General features: G+C 39.5%; 1 protein-coding gene and 2 long non-coding RNA genes across 10 annotated transcripts in view; 2 read left to right on the top strand and 1 right to left on the bottom strand.

Moving 5' to 3' along the window:
• The first annotated feature begins 647 nt into the window (after nucleotides 1-647).
• LOC139988383 (uncharacterized) lies at nucleotides 648-5,243 on the top strand. The gene is made up of 4 exons (XR_011800097.1): nucleotides 648-746; nucleotides 814-983; nucleotides 1,500-1,661; nucleotides 4,413-5,243. It is a non-coding gene; the product is annotated as an uncharacterized lncRNA (long non-coding RNA).
• A 4,262-nt stretch (nucleotides 5,244-9,505) lies between these two features.
• Nucleotides 9,506-24,615, bottom strand: part of LOC139988344 (uncharacterized) — a 105,298-nt gene continuing 90,188 nt past the window's right edge. The window contains exons 2-3 of one of the 2 annotated variants that reach the window (XR_011800076.1): nucleotides 23,249-23,339; nucleotides 11,028-11,167 (exon numbers count right to left, since the gene is read on the bottom strand). Coding sequence is in view for 1 of the 2 variants with exons in the window: in XM_072005642.1 (XP_071861743.1) it covers nucleotides 10,815-11,167 (353 nt within the window). In the remaining variant the exon portion in view is untranslated. Of the gene's footprint in view, nucleotides 11,168-23,248; nucleotides 23,340-24,615 lie in introns of both variants that reach the window. The other variant, XM_072005642.1, reaches the window with a different exon arrangement.
• LOC139988379 (uncharacterized) lies at nucleotides 13,124-18,911 on the top strand. Of its 7 annotated transcripts, none has more exons than XR_011800092.1 (6): nucleotides 13,124-13,391; nucleotides 13,455-13,906; nucleotides 14,183-14,354; nucleotides 14,427-14,804; nucleotides 15,288-15,701; nucleotides 15,787-18,911. It is a non-coding gene; the product is annotated as an uncharacterized lncRNA (long non-coding RNA). The 7 variants fall into 7 exon arrangements; XR_011800090.1 differs by having other exon boundaries at nucleotides 13,125-13,656; nucleotides 13,736-13,906; XR_011800093.1 differs by having other exon boundaries at nucleotides 13,124-13,906; nucleotides 14,427-14,571; nucleotides 15,525-15,701.

Genomic DNA, 24,615 nt, shown 5'->3' with positions numbered 1-24,615 from the left:
CACACTAATATACGAGCAGGCCGTATCTTGTGACGTACATATGACGGACGATGCGAATCACTATTGGTCGAATCGCAACGATATTATCGCGAGAGTTGCAAAGTGAACATCGAAGATGTTAATGCACTTCATCGAGTTATATTTTGTACTTTCCCGGTATTGTCACTTTACGTAAAAGAACACACTGACAGTTACAACAATAAATATCAAAGATGCTAACGCGATCTATTGTATTATATTTTTCACTATTGACCGGGTTGCTTCACGAGATCGATAGCATTGTAAACCGAGACAATGACAGTTGTAAAAATGAATATCGAATATGCTTACGTGATCTATAGCGTTATATCTTTCGTTAGTGTTCATATGTTTGATATCACTTCACGAAAATGAACATATTGATATATGAATCGTTAAAAAGTATCTACTACAATATTATATACTTACTAGTAGACTATATTTTGCAACGGATAATAAACGATGCGAATCACAATGATATTGTCACAAGATTGAAGTAAACTTTAGTATGGTGTATCGTGTTATACTTTTTCGTTTGATTGCGTATCGTCATCTCGCGAATTCACTATTGTTGACTTCACGTAACAAACACACTGAGATACGAGTGTTCCGTATTTCAGACAAAAGTCTAGGTAATTTGATTGAGGACGCGTTTTGGAACGTTAATTGCGCAGAAGGATGCGCAGAAGGATGCGCAGAACGTCAGTCAGGCGGTAAACGACGAGAGAGTGCGTAAATTTCTTAATTGCTCAAAATTATTTAAGAGTCTAACAGTTTAATTATTATTTGTCACAGGTGATTTCAGAAATTTGTTGGTGGAGTTATTTTTGATGCTCGAGGCAGCGGCAGTCGCTGAAAATTTACTACGCTGCGAAGAATCATGTCGGTTGGTCAACAACACAAATCACGACGCTGGCGAAATCGACATAACCAATTGATTGGAGATCTAAACATACAAACAACAAGTATGTGACTTATTTTACTTCATGATTTCTTTCTATATCAAATAAGACATATAACCAATAACGACTAGCAACTTAATAACAATAATAGCTTGTTATTTCTTTTGACATCGACTAATACACATAACCATTAATACGAATATCGCCGTAAATGTGTCTCTTAGAAGCCATACTCATTAACTTCATTTTTTATTAATTTCTCAATTTCACTATCCAATATAAATATTCAATCCTCAAGAGATAAATGACTTATTTCTATAAATTAATTTATTATGAGAAGATAACATAAATAACAGTAAATTATAAAATATATTTAAATTTCGTCTCAAATGTGAATGCTATATAGTTGATTAGATTTATCATACATGTAATTTTGTAAAATATTGTTATAAATGAAACGTTGATGTAGTTGTCGATTCTATAACGTCGTTTATGTTACACCACAGGAATATGATCTGACTTCGATTTTAAGAATCGAATAAATAATCGTATCTAATGATATTATTCGAAATGTTTCAGGCAAGATTTAACAAAAGAAGTCGAAAATCACTTGGGAATCTTTCACAGCATCGCTGATGGGATTTCAGAGGTTCCTCAAGATAATGATACTACAAAAGCATGGGGATTTGAAGAAATCTTCTGTTGCCTGTCCTTTCTTTCACATTTGCAACAACGTTCTACGTATGTATCAAAGATTATATATTATATTTTTGCATTATTTTTAAAGGATCATAACGAATAGTTAATTGTCTATCATGAATAATCTGCAAAACAAATCCTTAAATTTTACGCCATGTAAATTTTAGTTTAATATTATCGTCCTATAAGCGTATAATCGGAATGCTATTTGCAATTGTTGCAATTTTCGTACTTTTCATCTAATACTGGATAATAATACAATTGCATTGGTTTGACTTCATCGATTTGTAAAATAAAAAGATATGTACAGACTGAAATTTTGCTTACGATAAAATTACTGTAATTATTTTCGACGATAGTCTCTATGGGTTAAGGATTATTCAGCAATATAATCGTTTAAACGAACCATGCATATCCCAAGTAGGATTTAAGTAAATAGGTACGTTATTCCGTGCACGCATTAAAGTAAAATGAATTTTGCCGAGGCCTTTTTCAGTAACGTTATGTAAGCCTATTAAGCGGACACTAGATATCCAAGAAAGAAGGACGGAATAATGTTTGAGGAATGCCGAAAAGTAGAGGAAAGGGAGAGGTCACAACACGACCGGCGGAAGCCACGAGGTAAAAGAGGAGAACGAAAAAGACTCGATGAGACTCTGGTTTTAATTAGTTGGAACCGCCGCGCCGCAAGGGAACAATCGATGGCATTAACGATGTTGCAGATAAGAAATCAGACTTCTGAACTCTTGTTCGTTATCATTGCCCGAATACTTCTGACGCGAGCCCTCCTCGAATTCTTCTCGATCGAATATGATTAAAATCTTCATAAACACCTGCTCCAACTCTGACTAACAAATGCTACGAATCGCCATTTACTGATGGCTTCTTCTTTTCTTGAATGAATTGAAATTTCTCCGTTAATTTGTATTCATCAAGGGGATCTACCTTCTATCTTGTAATTTCTAGTACTTTATTACAGACTTATTCGTTGGTTCTTTATTTTCAAAATGAACAAAAACATATAACTTTTTCGGTACTTTATTATAATTCTTCGACGTTAAAATTTTATTGATAATGCTATAAAAATTGCTCCAAAACTAATTAATGTTGAAAAGAACGGAACATGTAGTACATAGTAAAGGAATTAGAATTTCTATTCTATTTCCTGAATTTATTTCGTAGAAATTGTAACGCTAATGATATAGAAATTGCTGTCCAATTAGTCAGTGTTTGAAGAACAGTGCATGTAACAACGAACGTACTAATTGCAAAGAAATCAGAATTTCTATCTTAAAATAACTTGAGAAAAGTTAAAATGTGTAAACTGAGAGAAGAACTTGAGAACCACTGGGCCGTTTACAATTAAGCAATGTAACCGAGTCGCAGACGCGTGGAGCGTCGTGTGTGGTCCCGGGGTTCGAATCCCACCTCTCCCTTTCCACTCTTTCCAACCGGTACCACCACTCTACCACGATGTCCCCACCACTTGAAGGTTCTCTTCAGCTCCTCTCATGTTCGTTTTTCTCTCGTTTCTCCTCTCTTGCTCGCCGCGGCTCTTTACCTTCTACGCTCGATCCCGAAGGTGGTGACTCATCCACCTATAGGCTACCACGGATTCGGGAATTCCTTCTCGTTTCTCGTCGTTCCTCGATCTAACTCGAATTTTTGCACAACCGTTCAGATTTGTATCGAGATCACGAATAACAGACCGCAACTGTGGTTCATTAGAACGGCGAACTTGCTCCGTGCAACCTTTTTCTATGATCCTGAAGGAAACTTTTACATACGCTTGAAGAGGATCTTGACGATCTTCTCTCAGATATTTTAAATTGTCTATTATTAAAGATTAGAATACAGTAGAACTTCATTTATCTTATCGATATTTATTTAAATGAATTAATGAAATAGGCAATGGGAGGGGAGAATTAATGAACCTTTTTCATATAAATTCCAATTATAATTTGACCTCGACGAATTCAAATAGATCTGGATTTCAAATTGTGATTTTCTGATTAGTGCAGCTGCAAGGTAACTCTACTTCAATTTATTTACAAACTAATGAAATTAAACAAGTTAATGAAAACGAAACTATTTCAGAATTGAAACTATCTGGAAAACAAGACAACTCGTTATAATTTCTTCTGGTCGGTCTCTCTATAATCCATAAAAGTTGGCGTGGCTTAGGTATTAAAACTGGTTCCGATTGTCGAATAGAGCTGTGACGCGCGAGAGTATCCACGGCCAGACATGTTTGGAGTTCGGACTTGTCGAGAGGCGCGGACGCGTAAAGGTGGACATGACACTAGGAAACTAAATACCGGTCGACCGATCCTATGATCCCCGCAGAGAGTTTGACCGCTGTCAAAAAGCATTGGCCCGTCTGGACCTATCTCACTTAATTTTCGTTAAAGTCATCGAATCGGGGATTGGATCGTCGACAGTCCGGAATCATCTTACCAGTATCTTTCTCTATTCACACTGAGCATCATGTCGATGGATAATAACGATGGTTTGGAATAAATTGGACCCGATTTCATAAGAGGAAATCTGTAGACGTAATACGAAAGTGTGTCTCTTAGTGTTGTCACCTTAATACTTTTTCGCTTTGAATACTCGCAAACAATATATGAACAGTTCGTTGTATATTTATTATACTGTTCGTAAATATGTTTGTGAAATATGTTATGTGATATCATTTACTATAGTCATCTGTTTGCACACAGTTCGCGGACAGTGTCCATCTTAAGAAATCGTTAAATTGTTCACATTTTCATTTGAATTTCTTTTTTTCAGGTCGAACATTGAAATTCAAATGACGATAAAAACGTACAACTATAGATTTATGCAGAAGATGACAACCTTTCTTATTACTCTCGGATACATCATGGCTTTCATCACCCATATGTTATCGCGGTCCAATTAAAATTCAGATTTACTGGCGGCAGACGTAGTAGCAATATTAAGGATCAGGGAACCATTTCACGAGCGAAGACGACGTTTCGTTCTCCGTAACCCCTTGCACGGTTAATGAAGAGTTCGCTATATCCCGGGATGGCAGCTGACGTTGCATTCATGCATGAGAGTGCCGCGTCCCGGTCATTTGGCCTGTGGTGCGACTAAAAACAAGGCAGCGCTCTCGAGTTTTGTCCCATCGGTGGCCGGTAACGCGCCTTCCATGGGGACCAGCAGCAAAAGAAAATTTCAAAGGGGACCATCGACCCGCTGGCCCACACATCGAGTTGCCGGAACATGCGGATTAAGCCATTAAAGCCTGCTTCAAGCTGTTTCGGGGAAATTCACGAGACAGAGAGTTCGTTATTGTTACTCTGTCACAAGCACTGCTGTCTGCTTGTTTTGATACATGTGACGAATGAACCGTCGTATCGCCACGAGATTATTATTGAACCTGCGCCTTGATTCTCTTGCTATAGGGTAAGGGAGAGATATTTGAGTGAAGCTAAGTAATTCGCCAAATTATTTTGTTTACCAACAATTTTTACGACTTACATTTGAAAACACATTATTTAGCTCTTTTTAACTGACGTGATATACCCTTGTTAACTCAAATAGGGCTACCATAGGGTTATTTGAATCATTTTCTTATGCATAAGCATGTATGATATTTTCTCATTCTTTCGTTATTGTATCCAAGGTTAATCTCGTTTCATTTGATTATTCCATGCAAAATTAAAAATTAAATTTTAAGATGTTGAAGATATTGACACAAGTAACCCTAACTTACTATCATATCTAGCTTTAATATTCAAAATTCTACTTTTAAGTTATGTTCTGATGTGCATATAGCAATAAGGTACTGATTTTCATTAAATTTTCAGTAAAATGTCCATGTACATCTTTCATGTACTAAGAGATACCTTGGTGTTTATTTGAAATTTCTAAGAAGATTCTTATCGACTCCTTAAGCTCGTAAAAGTATGCCTTCGTTTCACCGCGTGAAACGACCAACAAATTACACAACGGTCAGACTTTTACTTGAATGAGCAAAGAACCGCGAGAACAGCGATGGTCAAGCACGCGCGAGACCTTCCACGAGATAATTTATTGGTCAATCAAAATGACGCATGGAGGTATAAGGTGACACGTCAGCGTGCACGGTTGACCATTAATTTTAATACCCGTCACCATCAGATCTCCCGACGCTGCTTTCCACGTTGGCTCCCCACTGACGGTGGAGCGTATCCATCGGCATCGGCTACCGTACGACTAATGCCCCGTTCACTAACGACGATCATCCTTGAAGATCTCGGTCTACCGATCTCTCACGGCCGCCACGAATTATTATCCTTCTCTTAATCCTGTGTAGCTGACCCGCCGCACCATCCTATCGGGTGGCGATTTCAATAATGGAACAAATCGAAGGATTAAACTTTTTAAATATATAGAAAAAAATTGGGGAACTTGTAGAAACTTAAAAATTAGAGACAATGTTTTATGTGCAACTTCCACAAAATAATAGCAAAAGAAATGATCGTGAATATAATACACTGATAAAGAAACAAGAGGATAACGAAGAAAAACGAAAAGCGGAATAAACCAATAAATACCTACAATCTTGTGAAAAATCATGCAATTAAGATACGATCAGACGAAAGCTGTGAGCTGGCGTCCGAATATATCAATGGTACGCCAAGAACGCGTCGAGAGGTATGCCAGCACGGTAAGTGCAACGTCGATTGATAGCGCGCGTCCCCTTATCTATAAACCATTTTCACTTTTTTCCGTTTCCCTAGCTGCTTATCTGGTGTCCGAGGCGCGTAACTAGAGAATTATAGGACGTTATTTACGGCTGATTAGCAGGCTCAATAATTCCCTTCCGCATTACTTTATTGAGTCCCATGGCCCACGCGCGATTTGCCTGCGATTTATGGCGCAAGATAGACCGATACCGCTGCCTCCGGATCGGCTCGTTCTGTTGGGCTGATCTCGTATGTAAACAGAGGCCGAACCAAACTGACCGGTAATCTCCGACGAATTTGCATCTGGTTCTTTTTCTAAACAGTTCGAGCGAACCAGGTAATATGCAGCGTGTTGCATGCATAAAAGGGAAACGCGCATACATTGAAACAACGAAACAGAATTGTCTTTCACGTGGATCAAATCATGCGACTCCCGTGAAACGGAAACCATTTGTTTCCCAATGATTCAGGGATTATTCCAGCCGCATCTGTTTAACGCGCATCATCGACGTTTCAATCGGTAACACCAGCATCTACGGTCAACATCTAATCCCTATTCGTTTCATCGACTATTCCAAAGTGGCGGAGTATACGTCAACGTGAAATGAAACACGGTATGCTGTCGGTTCTCGAGACGGATGCATAATTTCGAGGCTCGAGGCTCCCAAGGCTGGTTCCTGTCCCCGCCGCGTTACAGAAGGCGCACACGGTTGCTCAGGAATGTCGAACGGGTCGGTCACAGGGTTAATGTTTGCTGCCTCCTCACGTGCCTCTGACTTTTCTCCCTGGTTGTATCTCATTTGTAAAGATTCCGGGACAAAGGAGCCACCAAGAACCGTTTGTGTGGCTTCGCGGCTCGCTTCACCCATAAGTAGTCTCGACTTGGGCCATGTACGCCTGCCGGACAGACAGAAGCGCGAGTCTGTCAAGTGGTGCGATTATAATCTGACAAGGACGTATCGGTTGCCGGCCTTTCCTCCCGATTCCGAGCAATCGACAATATATTTTGGAGTCAAGCGTTACTAGATGCCGAGCATCGAATATTTCCATGATTTACGAGTGACGTATCGCATTACGAACAGGGCCAAATATTTATTTTTACGTATACGTCGCATGCGAAGGAGAGACTGCACGAAATATTTGCTACTGCATATTACGATTTACACTCACTTTAAGGTTGTCAAGTTTAATTACAATGACTTATTTCAGAATATACGTGGAAGTAATCGAATTTATGAGAGTCGATGGAGTTGAGCCTACGTTTGATGTTCACGAGATTTCGTTTAAATTCAACTGATGAAATATTACCGGATGGTTCAGGTACTCAACTTCTGTCCGTTTCCGACCATCAGTTCTTGTAAAAAAAAAAAAAATAATTGTCGCTTATTAGTCATCGCGACGTCGGCACCGGTACGTTAATGTCGTCTATTACTTACCAGGTACGTTCCCGAAAGCGAGGCTGATCCTTCGGACATCCTGGCTGGACGATCTTTGGCCGACAACCTTTGGGTTCCATTATCGAAAAAGAAAAATGGGCACACCAATACACGAAGAAACCAATGAAATTATTTATTCTCCAACGTCGACGAACTCTATCTTCGATCTTCTTATTTCCGACCCTAGCGATGGCTATCTAACTTCAACATGATTTAAACTTTTCATCGGTAAGTTGACTTAAAAGCTTCGACTCTACTACGACTTTTCAATTTTCAAGGACAAATTCGTACAAACGTCGCGAGTTTCTCATACTTGTAAGGATCGTCTGCGACCTATCTGTTGAGCGATTCGTGGGAGAGACGTAACAAGGGAGGTTGGAACAACGCTAGCGGAGGTTAAATGATGTATAAAGTGCGTTAACCGACACCACTCACCGTGCAACACACGCATATCGCGTTCACGGTATAAACGTAGGCGTGGCTGGTTTGATATCAACGATGGCCACCTTTCGACTGTAAATCAATCGATATCACGCCGGCAGGAGGGGCTTTTCATAGGGTTTGCACGGGCCTGAAATACGACTCGAGGGTGGAAGCATGCGCCAAATGCTGAATGTGAATCGACCCGCCCCGAAACCTTTTATCCCGACACCGATCGCCTCTCGCCACTGTCTTTCTCTCTCGCCTACCCACCGGTTCGCCAGTGTCGCGCCGATAAATTTCGATAAACATCTGGCTCGATTGATTCCGTTCCCGGTGTTAATTAGCTCGCGTCTAGTACCGCTTTCACAGCATCGATCGATTCCGCCGCGTTAATGTCTTGAGATCGCGATCACCTTGTCTCTCGTTTCTTCTTTAGAGATCGTTTAATTGGATTGTTTATCGAGATTGTTTGCTCTCTTTCATTTCTTTCCTTATTTTTTCCTCATTAAGGTGGATTTTCAGTTTGCTTTCCCATTTATGAACAGAGATACTTTAATTTCCTTTTACTTATCATAGTTTACTTAAATAAATAGCGCGGACTTTGTAAAATTATAATTATATTATTAGGAACTCTATACAATATTACAACCGACTTGACGTTTGTATCTTTGATCAATAATCTTCATACCATTTATTATAAAACTGAAATGTTATTTCAATGTACACAGACATGTAAACTTGGAGTATACAATTTTTATGAAATCCTATTCCGAAATTAAATGTTGACCAGAGTCGATTCTTGATGATTTGCTACGAGGATTTTAATGCAACTTAACTCTTCAATGGAACCTAATTTTGAGACAGTAGATTGGCTGCTGAGGAAACTAGTGAATTATTGAACTTTAATGTTGACATCATCTATCGGAGTACGTTTAAAGTACAATTATTGCTTTTGTCTTTAGTCTAGTGTAATTCAGTTCTTGAAAAGAATTTTTAAGTTTAATATCCCTGTATCTATAAGCAAACATCAAATTCCAAGTTTCAGTATATTGCTATCTCATGCAAAGTCGAAGCCTTTGATCTTGTAAAAAAGTACCGTATCTTATTCGCTTATTAGAAACGGAACCGCCGTTAATTACTTGGATAATTCGGTTCATTGATGCCGCGTAATTATTTAATCGACTATTTATCAGACCGCAGCATCGTCGGTGTATTTGTGCAAACGTTTGAATAAGGTTTATCCTGACCGGCGAGTAAACCATACAATCAAGGAATTATCTAGGAGCAAAGGAACAGGATGGATGTTGAAGATAGAACAAGTATACGTTGATACGTGGCTCATGATAGTGGGAATATTTAATTCGATCTTTAAATAATTCTTACAAGGTATAAGTGCCCGATATTGTATCGAGCCTTCCGTATTAGCATAGGTAAATAAATAACTAAGTTATTTTTAAACAGTCTATCGAGACGACGTTCTCGCTAAGTTGCACTTTATTTACACGACAATTTATATCAATCTTTTTTATATATACATATATGTATATATATGTATATTTATATATATATACCTATACATATACGTCGTTTCTATTCACTTCTCTTCATACATACATATATGTATAATGTTTTCTATTGCACGTCGCAATCGTACGATATCTTACATTTTTACAATAAATTAACGAAACGAAACTAGAACTTTACATTTTCACTCTCATTCTCTCTTCCATTTCTCTCATACAAACTTGTCACACTTGTCCTTGGTTAAAGTATCTTCATTCTCTCTTTGTCTCTCCCTCGAATACTGGTTCCTTTATCAGAGAACGATGACTTCTATTCGTTTTTTTTTTTTTTTTTCGATCTACTGTGTTCGCGAGAAAACTGTACAAATGGCACTGTACAACCCATTTCACCATGATTTACACGATTCGCGTGTAATCACGACGATCGATCGATTACTCCGTTCATTCCCCTGGTTCTAAATACGACATTTTTATTCGTGATATAGGAACGTACGTGCTAATTCCTCCCTTCCAAACCATGTTGAATGATAGTTATCGTTGCGATCGCCGCGTGCACGACCACCATCATTCGATTCATAACGCCGGTAACTCATGAGCTTTCCTGTCGCAGGATACGTCGCGTCGCCGTTTTATCGGTCTCAAGTTAAATGGGAAGCTCTAAGACAACGAATTACAAAAATTCGTTCAGCAGTCGCTTAAATATTCGGTCGGTAGCACTGAATTTTTTTTTCACGAAATAAATATCCAAATTTTTAAACATAGAAGAAACAAAGGCAACCGACTAAGTTAATCTTAATTTGACTATGCAATCATTTTCGAATTTCAGGAAATCGAAGATAGAACGTAGATGTACAATCTTTGGAGCGCAAGTGGCTGTGGTCTCGATGACGATCTTTCGTACAAAATTTACGGGAGGAACGTTAAATTATCTAGGACTAACGCATTCATACAACCACTCCCGTTTTCACGATTCACCAGATATGTTATCAACGACACGTTTTCATTCTCTCGCGATCGACATTCAACGCGAGAAATGAGAGTTCTTACGAGATCTCGAAACGTTGAACGAGCTCGTCGATAAGTTTAGCTTCAATTATTCGATCGATCCTATTGTCGTCATTTTGCTTGAAGTTCCGCCGCTTGTTCCTCTTCCTCTTTCGTTAGGGGCACCGTCGAATGATTGTAAAGACCCTGGGCCATCAGCTGAAGGGCGAGAGGATTCTTCTGGCCACTGGCCTTCTTGATCTTCGCCCTCTTGTTCTGAAACCAGATCTTGATCTGCGCCTCGTTCAAACCCAGATCCCTCGAGAGTTGTTGCCTCCTTCGTTCGGTCAGGTATCGATTCTCCGCGAACTCCCTCTTCAGCCTGGCCAATTGTTCGCCACTGAACGCGGTCCGCGGACGCTTTTCCTCGGGTGTGCCGCCATTGCCACGGCCGTCCGACCTCTTCACCCTCCTCGTTCGTGGACCTGCAACACGGTAGGATCCTATCGTCAGCTGATATCTGTCGAAGTGGCTGAAGAATTGGGATTATTGCGGTTAGGAGATTTAAATGCGTAAGAAAGAAATGTTATATAACAGTATTATAATTTAATCTAAATCTAAGAAGCTAAGATAAGTTAACTTTTTGTTTAACGATTAGAAAATGTATTTATGCAACGTTTTTTAACTAGGTGTCGACCAGTGGTGGAAATTGGTTCGCGTCTTCTTTGCAAATTAAACATTTCTTCCTTCAAATTTGAATAATTTTTAAAAGAAAAATGCATTAGTAAGTATACATTCTCTTGTACGATCATGAACATAGGTCGTAGAAATTTTCATTATTAATCACACGAGAGTGTAATGTATCCTGAAATATGAGTCTAAAAATGTTAGAGATAGATGTTACGTATACAAATATTTGTATACGTGAGATGTAGCTTTTGAGTCAGAAGCAAAAGAAATGATAGATTCTATGCCTGACCACTGAAGTCAAGCATCACTCACCAGGGTTAACATTAGAATGACCGATCATATTTCACGATGAAGACGAAATATAATTGGTACAGATCTTCAGCTGTCCACTACTCTCGTACACAGTTTGGAAAAGAACTGAATAAGAAGCTAAGATACGAACTGATTGAAATAACGATGAAATAAGCGACGAAACAGATAAACATAAATGGCGGTAAAAGGTTCTATTGTAAAAGGCAGTGTAGCGGCACATGAGTAAAGGACAATTCAAATCATATTGTTGTTTTGCCTCGGAGTATCAAGATCGTTAGGATACATGTAATGTAAGAATAAATAAACTCCAGGCAAAACGGATGCAACCGAAAAGAGTTCAGTATCGACGAGTTATCTGAGAGTTATCAAGAGTTATGTACCGAGTTATCGACGAGTATCTAGCGGGCATCTAGCGAGTATTTATCAGCGATCTTACTGTGCGACTTATACACTGTACGACCGTCTCAGCGAATATAGTCTGTATACTAATTTATTATTTTTAAATATGTTCGACGGTTTCAACAACAAGCAATAACATTTAATATATCTGACGATCAAACATCTTCTACACAAGTCCTCTACAGTAGTAAAAGGTTCTGTTCTTCAAAAGATTTTCAACAAAGTACATGTCCAAGGAAATGAATATTTTCGTGCAATTAGAAATATTACACCGAGCAGAGACTCGCTTCTGTTGGAAATGACCATCGACCTTCGCATCCCTCTAAACTCTAAATCGTCCCCTCGAACAAAGGTCTGCCCAACAAACGCAAAGGGTACATAAAGCAATCAAAAATTAGCCTTACATAACGATTCATAATGGTGTTTCGCGGTCGAAGAGAACATTGATTCAACAAGTTTACGCGCCAATAAATCTGAGAAATTAACGAACCGGCGCGGCGGCATCGTGCACGCACGCTTAGTGACAAACTTTACGACAACTTTTATTGTCTAGTCGGTCTTAACTGCTATTCCCTGGCTATTCGTGTACAACTCTACCATAACGAGAGAGGTTCGTTCGGAAGGAGGCCTCACCTCCCGGACGAAATAAACGTCCGCTCAAGACGAGAGGAATAGTTGGTCCACGAGGCTGAGTCTTTCTCTTCGTAGGTCCTCCTCGCCGTTTATCGTCGTCCGGCGAAGCTGCTAGAAGTCCTTCACGCACTCTGCACCACTGGTTATGCGAAGTTAACAGAGACAACTTAATCGTAAATCAAACGCGTTATTGTTGTTATATTCCAAAGCGAACTACCAACATTATTGGCTGATGGCTGAGATATTCTTTGGTGGAGGAGATAAGAAATTACTTTTTCCTCTACGTTGATTATTTCTTTTTGAATTAACCCAGCCTTCCACGTTACTTTCGCTTTCCGTGCAATTTATTGGTCGCTGGCTTTATCAATGCGATGAGACTGGAGTAGTTGTAATTATTTTTCATCTATGTTGAATAATTCTGATTATTTATTGTGTTTTAGAGTTGACGCGACAGCAACTGGAATACAAGTTGGGAAAATAAGCGAATAAATTTTCTGCAATATTTTTGCTCCTGAGTTTCTTTTCTTTTCGATGCAATTTATTGGTCAGAAGCTTTAACAATCCAATAAGACGCTGCAACTACAATATATAGGCGTTACCATGCTTTTCAAATGCAAGAAGAACGCAAGAAGAACGAGTGGTTCTTCTGGACGTTAATAACTCGTTATAAATATCGTAATGGTTACCACCTTGCATGCATGTATATGTACACCGAGAAAGCTTTTATTAATCTTCTAGGCGGAGCATCAAGATACAATCTAGAATGATTATTATACGAAACGACTTATTGTTCCGGATCAGCTCTTGGAAAAATACGCATCCATCGAAAGAGTATCAATTTCTTCTAAACGCTACACTTGACCCTATTTGATCGAACGAACTGGAAAATTGCCAGTTCGGTATATGAAATTTTGAATGAAGAATCATAATTAGAAGAACGGTCTGCTATGTGCTTATACAAATCTCAACAATTTACTGATCCCACCAACCACAGCGGTTATTAGTATTCATGATTCTAGGTGTGGAAACTAACAAACGGACGAAGATTATTACTTTTCAGATTCTCGACCGTTACCCAGGATATTTAAGATCGATTATTCTTAGAATTGCAGAAGATGACTATGATACGCTAGAACTTCCTTTTCGTTAGTGCAAATATTTTCTCGTACGTTGCTATACTTATAAAATGGGTAATCTTTTACTTTTATTTCTAGTACATGGAAATTTTCAATACTTAATTCCTTCGTGGATTCTTTCATAAAGGAATGTTCTCGTTTGAAGCGATTGAAAAAGATGTTCTTAATTTTCTATATTTCATTTCAATAACAAATGAATAAGAAAATTGGAATAATTTCAAGAAAGCGATGTATCATTTGGACAAGATAAAATTTCCATGATAAAATCATATTTTTAATTTTCATACCTGCTGTGTTTTGTCAAACTACATTTTTCTTGTTTTGTTCTAGTGGATTATATCGACGTTTACATGAATTCTAATTATATTTCATTCTCCTATTTCGGATGGATAGAATAATATAAACCGTGGGAGACCATCAGATCGACACACTGTGAAAAACATGTAATAATTTAAATAATGCTAAAGATAATTGTATAAAAATTATGCTGTATTTTCTCGAGGTATGACCAAACATTTACAAAAAATTTCAACCCCATCGATCTACGATTACTTAATAATTTTTCATCTTATAGATCGTTCAAAAAATAACATCTTGAAATGCCGCCTTAAGGAAGTTTCCGGCGAAACACAAAAATTTCTAGAACGCTGAAAACGAGCGATCGAGAAAGCGACAGGGCAGCAGCCAGTTTCTTGTACTACTGTTCAGAAATGACTGAGGTAACGAACGGTCGGCAGTCTAATTACTTAAGCGAAGTAGTCTCGTTGTCAGTGGCAGGAAAGAGGCATTCAGGAACCCACTTCTCGCTCTCTCGACCCTCGTTCCGCTTCTCGACTTCTCTCTGTCTCGCACCATTGCACGGTTTCCATTTAAGGAACAACCTCCCTCTCTTCTCAACAGCTGTAGGCGTCTCGAGGGGTAAAACCAATAACGCTAAGACGTCCTCGAGAGAGTGAGTACATCCCCGAAAGTACCTCGCATACCGAGGACGTGCGGCCGCGAACGAACACTAATTTCCTCTCGACCTATCCTTGAGTTAGACGTCAGCTACCGACCTGGCTGCGCCTCGCTCTTCTCGTCGCGTCGTTTCTCTTCAACGCTGCCGTCCTTGATTAACGCCGCGAGTCATTGTCAGTTTTCGTCACCTGTCGTCGTTGTCGTGTTTCCAGCGAAACGACAGTTTATCTTGCGACGACGATTCCCTTTTTTAGGGAAAATGTGAGTTATTGAATCGTTTGTAAGGGAATAATATGATAGTTTATATAGCTGGAATTCTTTTATTATAATTGTTAATAGAGTTAAATAACCGGCAATAGAAAGAGATGCGCTACTGAACAAATTTAAAAAAATATATAACATGATTTTTAAAAAATTGAATTACTAGAAAACTTTAAAGATAAAATAAGATAAGATATAGACATTTTTTGAATTGTAGATCGAATGAGGGTAGTATGATAGGATAAGGGAAAATTAGTCACTGTGTGACAATCTGTTACAATTAATTTTCATTACACATTCACTTGTACATAAGATTGTTTTAAGTTTAAGTGTTTTACAATTTTTAATTTAGCATTGCGTGGTACGCAATTTCAGTCTGCTAGCGTGCTTTTACCGTTACAAAACGGAATTGTTCCTTGATAAACAATTTAATCTAAGAATTTATGAATTGAAGGACAAGTGAGCGTCATACAAATCTTGCCTCTGTGTCACCTGATAGTCATCTTTCCAATTACTCATGCTACAAGAAATAGCCATTGAACTCTGCTTCGCTTATTTCACTTATGTGAAAGAAAAATATACTAGCGGATAAAATGGATTATAATATAAATCACAGGAGAAACAAGATAAGGTAATTGAATCGTATCAAATATTTAAACGTATTTCTCGCGCAAGAAGAATAATGGCGCGCTGATTGGTTTTTGCTTTCTGTCCAGGTTCGTAGGGACGCGTCTTCAACTATTCGCTTCTTGCTGAGAATTTTACCGATGTAATTCAATTGACGGAAAAACTCGTCGGATCGAGAACAATTAAACCGCTTCATCATTGTCCTGTCATCCAGGCGACGAAGCCGAGAGCGTTTTGTCGCTGAAGGACAACTAGTCGTTTCGTACCATCATCCACTCGATTCCATCCTCGAAACGCAGCTACACCAATACACGTATCCCTCTGTGTCTCGCCCCTGCCTCTCGCAGAAAGAACAGAGTTTCCCCTGAACCAGCGTTCAGCCTTTGCGTAACAAATCGTAGAAACCGTCGGGATCGTTCTCTTTCAGTTTTGCTGGTTGGCTCTCCAGTCACGTTGCTTTTAATTGTAGCTGGTATCGGCGGTGAGCCAGTCGAGAGACGAGAGGGGCCTGGCCTACGCTTCGAATTGGTTTGGAGGCAATCGGTGGATTGTCACGGGATTCCGAAGATTGGCGGAAAAAGTGGGAGAAAGATGGAACGTGTAAATAGTTCGTCTTGCATCGACAACCTCTGCTGACGAATTTAGCGAAATCATCTTCTCTCCGAGTGACTAAAAACGATCGATCGCTGGATCATTCGGCCATCTCACCGTGATTCAAACATATATCCTAATGTTCTTGCAAAGGGAGTGCCACGTTTTTGTCAGGGGTTTATGCTCTTGGTCGATCAAGGGAAGAAAAAGAAGGTACCAGCTTGAGAAACGCCCCTCGCGTTTCTTTCGTGTCATTCGAGGATATTTGCAGAGGCCGTCGCATGGTCGGCCGTATTGGAAACATTACTGAACGTCTTTCAGAGTTTACGAGTTAGATACTCGATGCAGGGATCGTGCCAAGAAAGGAGACCGTTTCCAACGGATTCTTAGAAGCGAGCGTAAGAGGAACGCCGCACTGGGATCAAGTCCTCATAAATTTATCGATCGTTCTTGCAAAACCCCGCAGAGAGCGGCGTGAACCGATGAGAACAGCGTTTCAGGACTTTTTCCCGTTCTCAAGGTGAATAGAAAGTAATCAACTATCTCGCGTGAAACGAAATTCGTGAAATGTTACTTAAACAATACTTAAACTCTACGTGTCGTCGCTCTATCTCATTGACTCATTTTCATAATTCTATCGTTTGTATAGGGAGAAAGTAAAGTCTATCTCCTGCTCCTTTCATCTAAAGGCTCATTTTCGTCATTCCACTGGTTCTGTAGAGGAAAAGCTTGCAATTTGAAATTCTACCAGTGTACAACGCTGGAATCATAAAGCATGGCTTGATAATTACGAGTCTTGAACACGATCGACTCGCACGATTGACGTCGAGTCTCTCTCGATTGCGATCGAGCCAACGATCGACGAGGGCTGCGCGAGGTGAGTCGTACCACTATGAATCGCGCGGTGCCGCGTACGTGCAATGATCCGACTCGTTCTTAAAGCGCCACTAAACTTGCGCGTCACGTTCCTTTTAATTACGTCTGCCAACGACGACGGATGCGAAACGGCCGCAGAGGGAGGGACGCAAAGAATTCATTAAACGATACTCTCTGGAACAACCGAGAGCTATACCAGGACCGAAGTGGGACAGGTGCTGGATCATACCTCGAGAAACCGCGAGCTCAACCATGTCTACGACACCACCGATCTAAAAAGGCAGTTACGTATTTTTGCAATCGCGCAGGTGTCTGTTCTGTTGATGAAATGAAGTTGGGAAGCCAGATCGGTGGTTGGAATAAAGTTGGTTTATTTAAGCTTGTAACAGATTGAAGAAGGAAGACGAACCATTATTTTTGGCTAAAGGAATTTTATATGATTCAACGGTGATTTGTCTGAATTTGTTTGAATTTATATGAGGAAATTATTTTTAAATATTTTAGATCACTGATCTAATAGTTGGAAAAGTTGACTTTGGTTTAACAGAGTACATATGTCTGAATATCGTTTGGTTAGATAATTTGTGGTACACTTTACGAAATGTATTAACTACTAGCTGACAAACCATACTAAATCAGAATCGAAACGTGTGCATTTATTAATTAAAACTTCACTTTCCTTGCTTCTGAATACATTCACATGCACGCGAAATCTGTCAAATATCTACATATATTATTATCTAGAAAATAAATTTATTGAGTTAATACATTTACTGTAACATATCACAGAAAGGTCAATGCACTGTAATATTTCATTTTTCCAAATTTTTTAAGTGCAAATACGTTAGAGTTAAATTGCAATTAAATCATTCTGAAATATCTACGTAGAGAGGGTCGAGAAAATCTGACTGGTTCCACGACAACCTCGTATTGCAGTCGAGTGCTTAAATACCTGCGGAAGGTAGCGCGTTACTCTGGCTATAGCAGAAATCAATTAAGAAGTCGGAAAATTTATCGCGGGTCTACAAGACCGGCTACAGGAACAGTTTCTCAATACTGGCTAACGTTCGTGCCGTCCCGCGGCCTGTCGCGATCACCACTTGCAATTATCAATTCTAATTAACGATCGTCGCGTCCAGAGTTTCATTATTGTTTTTAATTACCAGTCCTACCGGTCGTTTCTCTAAATCACCATTAATGAAACTATCTACCGGCCTGTCACTAGCAAACGGATTTTTCTACGGAATCAGCCCCCGAGGCTCGTGAATCGTGACGCTATTAAGGGAAACGATCGTCCTCGATTTTTGCCGTTAGGACTCATGCGATCAGTTTTATAGCGATTTCATAGCATTTTCACAGCATTCTCGTGCCAATTTCATAGCATTTTCATAACAATTACAGAGCAATGCACACGACAAAATAGCGATAATTTTACAATGCTGTGGAATCGGTATGCTTGCTATGTCAGCGATATAAACAGTATGAATAGTAATCAAAGATTCATTTGGTTTTGCTTAACAATTACATTGGAAGACTTATTTGTGAATAGTTTATTTTAGGCAACGCAAGAATGTTAGAATTTAATCTTAAAGTTAAGATTAATAATCTGTGGAAGACACAATGTTCATGTTAAAATAATATTCAGTGATATTTATTAAACAGAACTACAGAACCAAATGTATATAAGCGAGTGATATAATTAACAATGTATAGGAGAATTGTTGATAGTTGGCTAGTTACTCTCAGACTAGACTTAGGTAGTGACCCATGATCCCTTAAATACTGTGAACCCCATTCTCTATACGGTAATGAGTATGATCTGTGTAAATGTCCTGTTCAAATGCCTGTGTGGTGTTTATTAAACAGAACTACAGAACCTGATGTATATAAGCGAATGATATAATTAACAATGTATAGAAGAATTGTTGATAGTTGACCAGTTACTCTCAGACTAGACTTAGGTAGTGACCCATGATCCCTTAAATACTGTGAACCCCACTCTCTATACAGTAATGAGTATGATCTGTGTAAATGTCCTGTTCAAATGCCTGTGTGATGTTTATTAAACAGAACTACAGAATTTGATGTATATAAGCGAGTGATATAATTAACAATGTATAGAAGAATTGTTGATAGTTGGCCAGTTACTTTCAGACTAGACTTAGGTAGTGACCCATGATCCCTTAAATACTGTGAACCCCATTCTCTATACAGTAATGAGTATGGCCTGTGTAAGTGTCCTGGTCAAATGCCTGTGTGATGTTTATTAAACAGAACCACAGAACCTGATGTATATAAGCGAGTGATATAATTAACAATGTATAGAAGAATTATTGATAGTTGGCCAGTTACTCTCAGACTAGACTTAGGTAGTGACCCATGATCCCTTAAATACTGTGTACCCCATTCTCTATACCGTAATGAGTATGGCCTGTGTAAGTGTCCTGGTCAAATGCCTGTGTGATGTTTATTAAACAGAACCACAGAACCTGATGTATATAAGCGAGTGATATAATTAACAATGTATAGAAGAATTATTGATAGTTGGCCAGTTACTCTCAGACTAGACTTAGGTAGTGACCCATGATCCCTTAAATGCTGTGAACCCCACTCTCTATACAGTAATGAGTATGATCTGTGTAAATGTCCTGTTCAAATGCCTGTGTGGGTGTCTGTTTAAGGGTATTTATGCCTATGCGTGAAATATCGTTGTATTCCAACAAATACACTTTCCCAAACAGCCACAACAATAATCTCCAAATCGTTATACCCACAATTTGTGGGACATGCACTTATTATCAGAGTCATTCATGGGGAGGCAGTTCATTTTAAATTCGAGACAATGATTCGGACGACCTAATACATAAAAATCCGAAATCTACATGTAATGCAGAATTTATAAACACATAGATAAGTTCTTTTATTTATAAACATATAGATAAGTTCTTTTCACATCTTCAGATTGCAAGCGTAACACGCAACTCGTGCAGAGCGCAATGCATCTAAAAGAAACTCCCATATAAAATACTCTTAGAATTTAATCTTGAAGTTAAGATTAATAATCTGTGGAAGACACAATGTTTATGTTAAAATAATATTCGGTGATATTTATTAAACAGAACTACAGAACCAAATGTATATAAGCGAGTGATATAATTAACAAAGTATGGAAGAATTGTTGATTGTCGGCCAGTTACTCTCAGACTAGACGTAGGTAGTGACCCATGATCCCTTAAATACTTTGAACCACACTCTCTATACAGTAATGAGTATGACCTGCGTAAATGTCCTGTTCAAATGCCTGTGTGGGTGTCTGTGTAAGAGTATTTGTGTCTATGTGTCTAATATCGTTGTATTCCAACAAAGAATAGGAAAGTAAAAGAATAAAATAGGTAATATAAATTATAATGGAAAAATCGATGGGATTTTTCTTAAAAAATCATACTGATGCGCGTAAGAACCACATATTTCAATTTTTATCCACCGCACATGTTTCCCTATATAATTCAGTATAACGCGTGTAAAAATTCACTCGCTTACACAAAACATTAAATTTTTAACTCTTCTAGTCAAGTATAGTCCTAAATCAATCTCAACAAATTTACTATCGATAATCATTCGTGTTCATCGCTAAAGGAGAATAAACCCATGGCTATGAAATAGCGTAACGATAGAATGGAGGAAAGGGTGCGTCGTTAAAAGGACGAACACAGCGGTCGGGCGCTCGGCCAATTTCCACCGATTAGCCACGTAAACTCGTTGAGCATACGCTAACGATGAGAACATTCGAGTAGATGGTACGTGGAATGAGCTCGTTCGCCACTGTGCCTCGGTTCGTATTAAAATATTGGCTTCATTGGTCTCCCGCGTGGAAGGAAACACATGTAATTAAAGACGCTCGCCACGGGGGAGCTCGCGAGTTCCATAAACGGGAAATGCCCATCGTTGCCTACTATCTTTTACCTGGGAAAACTGTTACATAGATAGATTTGCAAAAGAAAGGAATTCTCGACCTGTACCGATAACTATTCCTATAAACATCGTTTTTCTTAATCATCGTGGATTGGATCGAATCAAAGTTCAGCAGCGGTCAGTCGGTCTACACAGAAAGGCACGTGATTTCGACAATAGCTGTTTGTAGCTGTCTGTTCGATAGAAATTGTCGTGTGGCGTTTCTCGAAGACGGAACTGCTATAATGAACGTGCTCTTCTGCGAAGGTTCGATACTGGTATTTTAAAGGAATGTAGAGAAATCCTTGATATCCGTTTATCGGCTTCTATCTCCACATAGTCGAAGAGAAGAAATAGCGGAGGGGAAGATGGAAACGTTCAGGTTGCAAGAACTCGAAGATACTGGCCATCGAATACGAGAGCAACGAATTTACATTCTCACGACGATTTGCGAGGGTTTCGCCAATCATTCCCCAACGTTTGTCTGTTTGCATGAACAAAAGATACGCTTTCGAAGACTACTGAGACGATTCCTGCAGATATTGCTTCTTCTTGATCGGTTGCGCGATCGTTCGAAGGGAAACGACTCGATCGACTTGTCGTTTCCGTGAATCTGATCTATCCTGCTCATTCGCCGAACGAGATCGGTCGGTCGCGTGTAAGCGTCACGTCAAGCAAGCAGAAATGACTGCAGTCGGGTCCTCGACTCAACCGAGCGCTCGATCCTCGACTCGAAGTCGCGAGTTGAGTTATGACTACGGCCATTACTCGGGACAAACGAGGCTAAGCGTGTCGACACGGCCGACCGACCAGCCTTCTCCACTTCTCCTCGCAGTCATTCTTGATTCACGAGAATTACGAGTCCGGCTACGTGTGCAGCTTCGTCTCGGCACTTCGATCCGCACACGATTGACAGTTTTAATGCTGGAATTGGTCTTCGTTCTCCGGAGCAAGGGGAGCATCGTTGGTTTTCACGCGATATTCGTAGACCCAAGGGGGTCTGATTTAATATCGCGACCGCGGGAAGGCATCTCGTAACCTACATTTGATGGTAATTTACGTCGAGACGTCGGACGCTCGTTAGTTTTCGTGTTGTCGCAGATGAGTCGCGTTTCGCGCTAGGCTATTCGCAGAAACGAACGGGAAACGCGACCGACTAAGGAGAGAAATGTCATTCGTGGAATTAAGACCTCTTCGTCTCCAACGGTGGCCACCTGTTCTCCGACATCATTTTCGTGGCTGTTACTTTCTGCCCTGACTGGATATTGTGCAAAAAGTATTAAGTTACGGATCGATAAGCTATTTATTAAGCTTCGTTAGATGAATTTATGGTATTTTTTGACTGAGCAAATTTGTAACTAGGCGGGTAAAATTGATAATACAGTTCCTAGTTAGTAGGTAGACATGTTCAAGACCATGTCACATCTATCACTGAAGGAGACAGCCATTCCTAGAATTATCGACTGTTCTTCTTTCTCCAGTATTTGAACACTTAGCAGAGAAAATTTTTACGAATACAGAACATTTTTTGAAATTTTATTAGCACTGTAATCAGACGCGACTGTCGTGATTATATTGGTAAATTTTGAAACTAATCTGAGAATGTTTATAAGCTTTACCGATATACCGAATAATTGACCATTTAACCCATTTGCATCCAAGCGCGAATTAATCCGCGCGCTGCGACTGCTTTTTATTTCAGTCGCTAAGTATTCTTCGGATGTGAGAGATCACGTTGGACCCGTTTGCCAGCATCTCGCCTATGTCAGTTTATTGTATGGACCATTTGAAAGAATTCCACGAGAAATAATATGATTTAATTTCTTATTTCTTATTTCTTTTACCAATCGTTTTGAACAGTAAATTTTTGATAAACTCGACGAAGAATTCGGATGTCATTTACTGCACCTACGACCGACCGCGCGCGGTCATAGGGACCAGTCCTCTTAAGTAGGGCCATGATGCAAATGGGTTAAATATATGCGAACTATACTTGCAGTAAGTATGTCGTAATTTGTATATACAATGGATCGAGGAAAAGTGACATGCGTCCACGCGATTTTAGCAGGACGCCAGCCGATGGGCAAGCTTGCACAAACAAGCGTGAACAGTAATGGCTTGGAAAACGCTCACGTTTGTCCGGTGCCGTTTTCGTCATAATCGTCTCGCCTATAGCACTCGAACGTACGGCCTGTAACTGTCGTGGCTCGTTACTTACTTCGTCCTGAGAACAAAAAAAGAAAAAACATACCGGTTAAAAAAGCATGATCGTGGACAAGCATTTCATTAATAATAATCAATTATCCATTCTCGCGTGCCCGTGTCGCTTCGTTTCTCGCGATAAAACCATGGAAACGAAACGGGACATTTATCGCGTTCCTCCTATCAGCCCTAATGTCAATTAACGGGACGACAATAATGATTTACGATTGCACAGAGTTCGTTTCGTTGTTTTCGAGTTGCCGTCAATTGGAAACGGGACGAATCGAATTCCGCAGCGCGTTCAATCCCAGTTTCTATTCACCATTTGTTCCCTTCGAACGTATCACGAAGAAACTATATCGAAGAACAATTCACCGAAACTTTAAAAAGTTAAATTAAAGTTAGAAATAACAACCGGTGTAATAAATCAAACTTTACGTCTTACAAAAGGAATCTCAATACGTTTTTTACTCCGTCGATTGAACAATACCGAAATTCCTTAAGAACGAGACTACACGTTCCGAATCCACAAGTAAGCAACGATAATAACACGTTTGAAAGAATGGTTCGACCGTGGGACAATTACGGCCACTCACAACAGAGAACATGCGACAGAAGTTCTGTCGATTAAACGAATCGACGCGAATTTTATTCGGTCTACGCATTCTCCGTGATCGCATACAGCAACCGCTCACATTTTTCCGCGGCACTCGTTAAGGTGTAACTGCCGGGACCCATGGAATCGTACGAAAAGCAGTCATGCCCCGTGGTTGTATCCATAACCATAAATAATGACCATTGATTGGTCACTCGTCTATCGTTACTCTCGAGTACGTGACTGCGTTTACGTTTCCACGGGTCGTTAGTTCGTTTCCATTAAGGCGCGGTTCTCAGTTGGTCTCGCTTCTGTTCGTTCTCCTTCAATAGCAATCGTTTTAGTCTGAGTAGTCACCGCCGATAAAGATTCGATAAAACGTTGCTATTTCAAACGATTTTAAAGTCAGGTACATGTGTAAATGCTAGATACCACGTCGGTTTCTCCACATATCTTCCGGTACAGCTTTGATACGAATTGCTTTCCCTTGTAATCAACTTACGTTTATCTCGTTCTCGCGAATTCCATTGGAATTCTTGCGATTGCTGTCTCAAAATTTAACGTCTTGACGATATTATCGTACGATTGAAGCTCAATAATTGCAGAAATCTCCTAACTGGCGATGATAAATACTAAGAACGTGGTAACAAAAATATAAGTACATTTTTCTTGATTTATCGATTTTAATCCCATTTTACGATTA

This window comes from Bombus fervidus, chromosome 6 (assembly GCF_041682495.2).
Source record: "Bombus fervidus isolate BK054 chromosome 6, iyBomFerv1, whole genome shotgun sequence".
Classification (NCBI taxonomy): Eukaryota; Metazoa; Arthropoda; class Insecta; order Hymenoptera; family Apidae; genus Bombus; species Bombus fervidus.
This window is presented reverse-complemented; position numbering and strand designations above follow the sequence as displayed.